Here is a 9764-nt window from a genome sequence, read left to right on the forward strand (position 1 = left end):
GTACAAAATCAGCAGGGGATCAAATACTTTTTTCCCTCACTGTATATGCCTTGAAAATGGGTCTTACATTTCCTAAAGATTGGTCTTAAAAAGGTCTTAAATTTGCTCAACTGAGAGCTGCAGGAACCATGCCTACATGCCCATGCCTCCTGCTTCAGTACAGGACTCATAACGGGGAGCTGAGACGATTGACATCCGCCAATTCCCACATGGGAGTGTAAAATACAATTATAGACTTCATATTTAAAATCTGATGAGGATGGATGTGCACTTATTGGTTTTACGAATTTCTCAGACGGTCAGTAGCTTTTACGTTATGGGCTGTTCCTTCTTTTGGTTTTACTCAAGATAAAACTGTATACTTTGGATCTTCTCCTTGTTTATTCGAATGTGAGTAATAATATCGTCAGATGCCTCTGGACACTGGAGTGTTACACAGTTCTTTAGTCTGTCAACAGTTTATTTAATGGAAAGTCCAGTATGATTTTAAGCCGATAAATATTTATCTCACATCAAATAAACTATGAATTCCCCAGAATCAATGATGAGTTTCATGATTAAGTCCTTATAATGTGACACAGATGGTCAGGGGGGGGGTTTGCATTTAACCTCTTTTTCATTTATCAAATGCGAAATGTATTTAAAGACAATCAATGTAAACATCCTTGGGTTTTATTTTGGGACGACAGAGTGATGAGTCGTCCGATGAAGAATCTCTTCACATAGACACGGAGGTGAAACCAGAGGTCAAAGGTCGTAACTCAAAGGTCAAGAAGGAGCCTGGCAGCGCTGCGGGGATTCTGGACCTTCTGCAGGCGAGCAAGCAAGTGGGTGGGATTGACTACAGCGCCAACAGGTAGGGATATATCTTGTGCAATATCTTGTGTATGCTATAAAGATTACAATAATGGAAGACTGAGTGCTCAAATATGCAAACTATGTGTTACAAATCAATGTTACATTTTTTGATCATCTAAAGTGTGGGGAAGCATAAGACCTAGGTCCTTAACCAAACATCAAAAGTAGGTCATTAAATTATCCTTGTAAACTATGCTATGTTGGTGAATTAGGAGCCAATTAGCAATTGCTTAGAAGGAAGCTATTAATTTGACAGATTTAAAATAATGTTGCAACCAGATTTTGTATGTTTTAAATACAAAACATTAAGCCCATACATTAAAAATCAACGTCTGGAAAGAAGTAATAATCGGCGCAGATTCTGCTCGCAGTTTACATGTTAAGCAAATGTTTGTTTGATCTTCTTGCACAATTTATTTGTGAAGCCTAGGGTTGCTCCAGGCAGTTCATGTTGCCATTTGGTGTTTTGGTCAGTTTTTGATGGTCCATTTCCATTTCGCTGAAAGCTGCAAATGAGAGAAAAACAGAAGAAAATAGCACTAAAATATGTTAATTTCTCAATGATTGTTTTTAGTACTTTTTAAACTGACAGATGACTGGATGATTGTGGATGTGGAAATGACCGCACTCAATTACAACCACATTAAATAGGCAGTTTTCTCTTTGTTTCAGCTCACTGTATAATGACTTAATAGGCAGTAATCCTGATTTTGCGGTGACTGTTGCACGTTTTCGAAAGCCCAAGGCGGACACTGACATGCCTTCTGTTATTGCAAAATCCAGTCATGGAAAAAGCTGATCATGAATTGTGAAAAGGTGATCAGCTTTAATCTCCTTTTAAATAGGCTGACAGGGCAACAGAGGTGTGGATCTTAATTGCCAATCTGCGGTCTGGACCAGAGCTGTCAATCATTTTTATATTTAAAACGGTCTTCTGAGGACAACGTTCAATTCAATAAGATTCCAATAAAAACAAATAACTCTGTAAAGACTCGAATTTACCCACATTCCTAAGAACGAAACTAAGAGATTTTGAGAACTGAGCCAGGCAGGAGATAACAACAAACCAGACCAAATATTCACCACGTTTACATCCATATAATGTCAGTATAGTATTTATGCTTCAAAAGGTCCTTTATAGAAGTTTCCCGGCTAACTCCCAATGCAGCGATAGCTTACGGTAATACGTGTGTGTGTCTCTTATTGGCGTACTTACAGTCAGCCACCTGCATCCCCCAGCACACAGGAGGCCATCCAGGGCATGTTGTCGATGGCTAACCTGCAGTCTTCAGACGCCTGCCTGCAGCCGGCCTGGGCCAACAGCCAGTCGAAGAACAACTCCCACGCGGCGCAGGCCTCCAAGAAGATGGGCAACGCCAACAACAAGCGCCCCGCCAAGCGGCCGAGCAAAAAGAGCACGAAGAGCAGCAGCTTGGACAGCGCCGAGATGTTCGAGGACGAGCAGGACAACCTGGGGGCCTGCTTCAAAGACTCCGATTACGGTGAGGAGACCACCGGGGGGTGTAGTTGGAGAGGCGGTGGTTTTTCCCCTTTTAAAAATCTGTATCTGTGGATTGGACACGTGGTATGCTCTGGTTCTGAGTAAACCTGAATAGTACTGATACCGGGTGTGATGATGCTGTGGGTCCGAGACCTCTGTCCGTTTCCAGTTGTCTTTAAAAGAGCTCGACAGTTAGACATGGGAGACGCACACACAGGAACTCGATAACATATTATTATTATTATTATTATTATTATTATTATAATAATAATACAAGATCTGTAAGCTAGAAAGAAAACCATTCCAAAGCAGATCAAGAGATTTTTTTGGAGCATAATGTTAGTAATACTTAGCAACTGTTATGCATATTATATAAACAGAATGGAACATTGAGAACACTTGTTATTTTAGGCGGTTTGCTGGATCTGACCCCTTTTTCAGCAGACCATACATTATCCATGCTGCTACAGAAAGTATGATAAGTCAACTCAAACTCGACACTGAAAGAACAAGCAAACTTTTGTACAAAGCATGCGGCTCTTGGGTAGATGACCTCCGATGACTTTCCATCTACTCTCTTTGCGAGTCTAGCAACCCGCATCGGTGCTCCAGAGTGTTTTCCCCACAGCGTCTTTGGGAGCTGTACCGAGTCTGCAGACGTGCTTTAGTATTGTCTTGGTTTTGTTTGTAGTTCTAAATGAGAGACAATTCAAACTTCAGTCATGTTTTGCACATAAAGGATTACAGCTATTTGTTGTTGTTGCAAGGTATTTTCTTTTGAATTTAATTATGATCTCTTTTGGGGGCCAGATGATTGCGTTTGTATTTACAAGTTGTGCAACCTTTCCAAGTTCTTATGTAAGAGGCTTTAGTGTCTTTCCAGCAGACCCCTTTTAAATAAAAACCTGCAATCTGCGCTCTGTCCAAAAACAGCAAAACTGACCCTCATCTTGTTAATATTTCATTAGTGCAAGTGCAGATTGTTGTTTTTAAATGCTTTTTTATCTGAGGCACTAATTATTCATTAAAGGAAGGATAATTTCCATTTCGAATTCGCACCAAGACAACATTTTATCAAGCTGCACAAGCATACAGAGCCTTGATTTTTGTAAACAGGTCATTTTTAATCTTGATAATTTAATTATAGGAAAAAGCGTGCACTTAAATGATTTTTGTTCAAAGGCAGCCGGGTGAAGAAAGACAGGGCTGGCGTGCGGAGCAGCTGCGGAGCAGATGCTGGGCTCGGTGGCTCAAAGTTATGCTGTTGCTGTAAAAACATATATTATATTAATCAGAGGAAACCAAATACAAATGAAATGCATATTTTCTTTAAATACCAGGAAGCCTAAGGGTAATAATGCCGTTTTATAAAATGAAAACATTGTGCTGGTAAGTATGGTACATTAAAGTTACATAAAATTATTACTGAGGTGGATCTGGGAGTGTAGCATTTTGTAAAGAGCAGGGTTACCCACCTTCTCAAGAAAGAAAAACAGGGAATTGGGCTGGAGTCATTGTACCGCCACTCCAAGAGATGGTGGCTAATGAGAGGGAACACTAATATTTTTGACATTAGAAAAATGTATCTTGGAAATGTAATCTGGAAATTGCTGCCCCGTTAAGTTACCCATCAGTTTCGTCAAAACTGGCAACTATACAATGGAGATTACTCAAGAGACAACAGTTTAATCAGCAGAAAAGCAGAAAAGGCAACCCACTTGCTGCTGTTGGAGAGAAAATATTATAATGATTTTGTGTTAACCAGTTATTTCCTTCAGATTAGAATCAATGAGACTGTAGATGAAAGACTGTGGAGTCAAGGCAAGTTACTGATGGACGATTTCTCTCTTTTTTTACCCTAGTGTACCCATCTCTTGAGTCAGACGAGGATAATCCCATTTTCAAGTCCCGATCAAAGAAAAGAAAAAGTTCTGATGACACTCCCTACAGCCCAACAGGTGAGCTGATGACACAGAGGACATCCCTTCATCTATGCGTCTATCCATCCATCCTTGTCTCCAGGTATCTACTTCTGAGTAAAATCATTGCTGTGATAAAATGTATCTACTTGTTTTCTTCCCAGCGAGAGTTGGTCCCTCCGTCCCCCGACAGGACCGGCCGGTTCGTGAAGGGACACGCGTGGCCTCCATCGAGACTGGACTGGCGGCGGCAGCGGCCAAACTCTCCCAGCAGGTACAGTCCACAGAAAAGCCCCTTTTGTTACTGGAGACAATTTCATTTGACTTTTGGGGAAGAATAATACCTAAACATCAGCGATCGCTTTGGAACGAGGCACCGTGTACGATGCAATTGCCATTTTTCTTCTGCTGTGTCTCAAACAGGAACAACAGAAGACCAAGAAGAAGAAGAACGCCAAAAAGAAGATTTTGGCAGATGATTCCAGTAAAATTTCTCAGGACACCAGCTCACCGGAGCAAAAGTTGGACTCCCACGCCAGCAGTCTAGCAGACCACGAGTACACAGCCGGCACTGCCAAAACGCCGGGCGGCTCGCAGCCGATGGCCCCAGGGGTGTTCCTCACACAGAGGCGGCCCTCCACTTCATCTCAGAACAACGCCTCCGCCAAAGGTAACTGCGAGCACTCTGCCGCCATCGTGCTAAATAGGATATGGTACTTTATCTGTGCGTCATTAGTTAAGAACATAAGAAAGTTTATGATCGAGAGGAGGCCATTCGCCCCATCGTGCTCGTTTGGTGTCCATTAATAACTAAGTGATCAAGGATCCTATCCAGTCTGTTTTTGAATGTTCCCAAATTGTCTCTTCAGCCACATCGCTGGGGAGTTTGTTCAGATTGTGACGCCTCTCTGTGTGAAGAAGTGTCTCCTGTTTTCTGTCTTGAATGCCTTGAGGCCCAATTTCCATTTGTGTCCTGGGTGCGTGTGTCCCTGCTGATCTGGAAAAGCTCCTCTGGTTTGATGTGCTCGATGCCTTTCATGATTTTGAAGACTTGGATCAAGTCCCCACGTAGTCTCCTCTGTTACAGGGTGAAAAGGTTCAGTTCCTCAGTCTCTCAGTAGGACTTTCCCTTCAGACCTGGAATAAGTCTGGTTGCTCTCCTCTGAACTGCCTCTAGAGCAGCGATATCTTTCTTGAAGTGTGGAGCCCAGAACTGTCCACAGCATCCAGATGAGCTCTAACTAGTGCATTGTACAGTCTGAACATCACTGCCCTTGTTCTCAATTCTACACTTTTGACAATATACCCTAGCATTGTGTTTGCCTTTTTTATTGCTTCCCCACATTGTTTGGATGGAGAAAGTGAGGAGTCCACATAGACTCCTAGGTCTTTCTCATGCGTTACTTCATCTAGTTCTGTTCCTCCCATAGTGTCATTATAGGGACATTTTTGTTACCTGCGTGTAATACCTTGCACTTGTCCACATTGAATTTCATCTGCCAGGTGTCGGCCCACAACTGAATATGATCTTCTCAGAGGCAAATAATATAAGCAAAACGACACTCGCTTTTGGGCAAGATTATACGATTATATTTTAATGGCAGAATTACCGTTAGAACTGGGAAGCATGCACTGACTTCTGGAAAAGCAGAACAGAACTGGCACGAATCCATAAATAAGTATTTGTAAAGTCAAGGTTTAGTGGTGTCTGAATATTATTGCTGCTGTATAAAACTTTAAGGCCTTGTTTATAATAGTTTGGCAGAACATCGACTCACCTTTTTTGCCTAAGCAAATTCTGCACATGTCCCAAAAAGAGTATAAATACTTGCATACATACGTGAAAGTGTCTACTGCTGTTTTGTACCGCGAAATTTATAATTACCTTAAAATCGCTTTTCTGAAAGGTGATCTTGAACGGTTTTCTATCACATACATTTACTATTGCAATGCACACGCTTTTGATTTTGCTTTGAGTTAAAAGATAATGACCATCCTAGGCCGGAGCCAGGCTGGAAACAACAAGCAGAATTAAGGAGCAATAAACACGCGTGTTAGAAGAGATTCGCAGTGTGCACTGAATCAATCCAAGGTAGTCATTAGAAGGAAACGCTGAACCGAACACTAATCTTTAATTTATATCAACGATTATCGAACAATCTTGCCATTACAGTAATCAGTATTAAACAGCCAAACTCTCAGGGCTGTTACTGATACTAATGTTGTTTGTTTTCTTTTATTTACAGCCAAAAGGCTAAAGAAAGGCATGGCCACGGCCAAACAGAGACTGGGAAAGATTTTAAAAATTCATCGGAATGGAAAACTTCTTCTGTAGCTTGTACGGTGCAAGGCTGGGACTAATTCGCGCCATCATGGGCTTACGGGCCTAATCCTGCCCCGATTCCTCTTCACTGATCAAGGACTACAACAGCAAACTGAAACATATGGGGAATAAAACAGGTTACGTTTAATTTTATTTTCAGTTTCTAAGAAGAATATAGCTCAGATAGGTTTTTGCCTCTACTTATACTTTATAACTTTCAGATATTAAAGTGTACAGAATATCTGCTATAAATATTTTTTAAGAAAACATGTGTGTCTCATTTTACTAAAGCTGTCAGTCTACCAAGGGTTGCTAAACAACATTGCAGATCATTCCTTGTCCTAGAAAGTATCCCTTGTATTTATTGACATGCATGCACATTTGGTGGGGGTGGGGTTGTGGGTGGGAAGGGGGGGAGACAAAAAGTCTAATTTCTGGAATTCAGAATCTTTAAACTTGGACACGGCTGGTCTTTTCCTTGCACTGTGTGAACGAGGCATGTTGTGGGGAAGTCAGTGGTAGAAATTGGTAGAATTCCTCTTTTAACCTTCCTAATCTTCCTAGAGACTCGAGCCATTTCACTTCATCTTCCTTCGTCTTATTTTTAAGCATTAATACGAGGGTGAAGCTTTATGCTTGCCAAGCACTCTGAGTGATTAGAGGTACATACATACGATATTACTTTGATTATTTATTCTTTTGACCCAATAGGCACTTATTTAATCAACTAAGAAGCACTGAATTGGAACTGAATAAAGTTGCACAGATTTCCAGCGCAACGCATTCCCACAGATCGAGTCAGGATACAGACGCGTTTCAGATATTCGCTTCCTCTTTTACGTTGAAGATTTTCACCAGATCGTGTGATCTCACTGATGTTAAGAATACATTGTTACAAAAGACCAGCTTCTTAAAACCATGTAAGTACAGAAATCATGCAGTCATGAATTTCTCAAACCAATGAAAGTATTGATAATTCAAGCAGCCGGAAGACCTGTGAAAAGTTTTTAAGGTCGCGAGTTCTTACCTGAAAAAAATTACATAACACTAAAGGTATCTCAACACCAATAGTTTTTTTCTGTATATATTAATATATATCTTTAAATACATAAATATATCAGATTAATGTAAGTGAAAATGTATTTTTCTTAAAACTGCGTTAAACATAAAAGATCATTTCCCCTCTTTTTCTTTCAAAGACAATGAAATGGTTTATTGGAAAATTAACGTTTTAATTAATTTAGTAGGACAACTGTGCTCAATTAAAATTGCAGTACCAAAATGAAGTCTAGCCTCATTTCAGCGTTAGGCTGTATTTTAATATATTTTGTTAATAATGATAACAGTGCTCCTGAAATGAATTCAAAGGAAGACCTTGTCATACTATAGCAATTATGAAGTCAGATTATTCACAATACATTGAGCCTTTCTAGACTAGCTTACATCCATATTTCACTTATGTTGACTTTATACGATTCTTCCAATAAAGGACTGTTACAAGCTTTTATTTATATCAGTATTACAAAGGAAACACCCTCTACGTGGGGACATTTAGCAAGTACGATTACAGGTAGTGTAGCTTTGTGTATTTGTACAGGTGCTGACAGACAACAGTATGAGATCTTTTTGTAACATGAAAACACTAGATATTTCACTGGGATATATTTCAACTGACAAGCCTCATTCAAGCATTGTTTTACCAGCTACATGGGGATACTTTCTAACTGAAACTCGTTTCTCAGGCAGCACCCTAACTATAGACCGAAATATGCATTTTTATTGCATTGTAGTAAGTAGAATGTAGCTTGTAAATAGCTTTTTAAATTACTACTTTTTGTAACAGAGTTTTCTTTTCTTAATAATACTTCATTCTACATTTTTACAAGTTTTTTGCAAATTATATTTATATATATATATATATATATATATATATATATATATATATATATATATATATATATATATAATATACATAGTCTATATATAAATATAGACTATATAAATATATATAGTCTTTAATTTTTCAATTTATTAGCTACAATGTAGGGCTTTATTTTTTTTTAAGTTTGTTTTTTAGATTGTGGTGTTGCCTGAAAAATGAAACCAACTTAGTATGGCCTTACACTCGACAAACAAACAACTGCATTGTTATGATTCACCTGCAACAAGAGATGAAGCTTTTAGGGGAAAAAAGCCTCTGTTTTTGCGACCAGCTCTTTGTTTTCGTCCTCGTAACCTGATGGGATTCAAATTATTTCACTAGCACCTTGTGAAGTGTTTTCTGTGTCTGTGATGTAATTTATTAATGTTTGTAGCTTTTTATATTTGTACATTTCTTAAGAGCTTTGTTTTTAAATATTTTATCAGCTTGTGGAAGTCTTCTTTTAGGAATCTGGTAACAGTAACTAAACAATACGTTCTGAGGCCTTGTTTGCATTTTTTTCAGGCGCTCGGCAATTGGTTTTAGGACCGAAATTATATATATATGTTTTATTTTTTATTTATTTTTTCTGTCATGATTTTGTTTTCAAGGCTCTGGTGCTTACTGTAACAGGGCCTCAATTAGAAACATGCTCTCTTAAGACATTAATACATGTTATTATAATTGATTATTCTTGTTATTATTCTTGTTATTATTATTAAGCAGCTATGTGGTATAACCCTGCCATCATGCCTTTTCTTTTATTTTGGTTATATGTACATTTCTAACAAGGTTTACTGTGGTTATCTATTGCAGTGTTTTAGTTACCAATGGGAATCTTGTATCAACTCCTCAGAATTGAAATACACTCAGATCAAACTTTACAAAATTGAACTATTTTTTTGTTTTGTTTTTTGTACAAAATGTGGGTTTCTTTGTTGTGCTTTATTTTTATATGTTCAATCCATTAAATTGATCAGCTGCACAGGCGCTGTGTAAGACACCTAACTCTCTTCCCTGACTTTTGAAAGATAATCTAATTTAACTCGACAGAACGGATATTTACTGATATCTCTAAGTAGCCTATTATCTTACATTTAGTTTAAAAAGCTGCTGGAGGGAGCAGTGGCACACACACAGGAAATGGTTTGTCTCCCTATGACAGTGTTGCTGATATTTCACGGATGTGCTAAAAACACTCTTGTGTAGAAATGCCCTCAGCGTAGGCCATCTGCATAGCTT

General features: G+C 38.9%; 1 protein-coding gene across 3 annotated transcripts in view; it reads left to right on the forward strand.

The window, feature by feature from the left end:
- phf2 (PHD finger protein 2) overlaps positions 1–8494 on the forward strand; it is a 40492-nt gene extending 31998 nt beyond the window's left edge. For 2 of the 3 annotated variants that reach the window (XM_066697773.1, XM_066697771.1), the window contains 6 exons: positions 690–856; positions 2077–2360; positions 4222–4317; positions 4443–4552; positions 4702–4948; positions 6525–8494. In XM_066697773.1, the coding sequence (XP_066553870.1) occupies positions 690–856; positions 2077–2360; positions 4222–4317; positions 4443–4552; positions 4702–4948; positions 6525–6613 (993 nt within the window). In that variant the 3' untranslated portion in view covers positions 6614–8494. The remainder of the gene's footprint in view (positions 1–689; positions 857–2076; positions 2361–4221; positions 4318–4442; positions 4553–4701; positions 4949–6524) is intronic. The other variant, XM_066697772.1, reaches the window with a different exon arrangement.
- Positions 8495–9764: the final 1270 nt, after the last annotated feature.

The sequence above is a fragment of the Amia ocellicauda genome, chromosome 3 (genome assembly GCF_036373705.1).
Source record: "Amia ocellicauda isolate fAmiCal2 chromosome 3, fAmiCal2.hap1, whole genome shotgun sequence".
Lineage (NCBI taxonomy): Eukaryota > Metazoa > Chordata > Actinopteri > Amiiformes > Amiidae > Amia > Amia ocellicauda.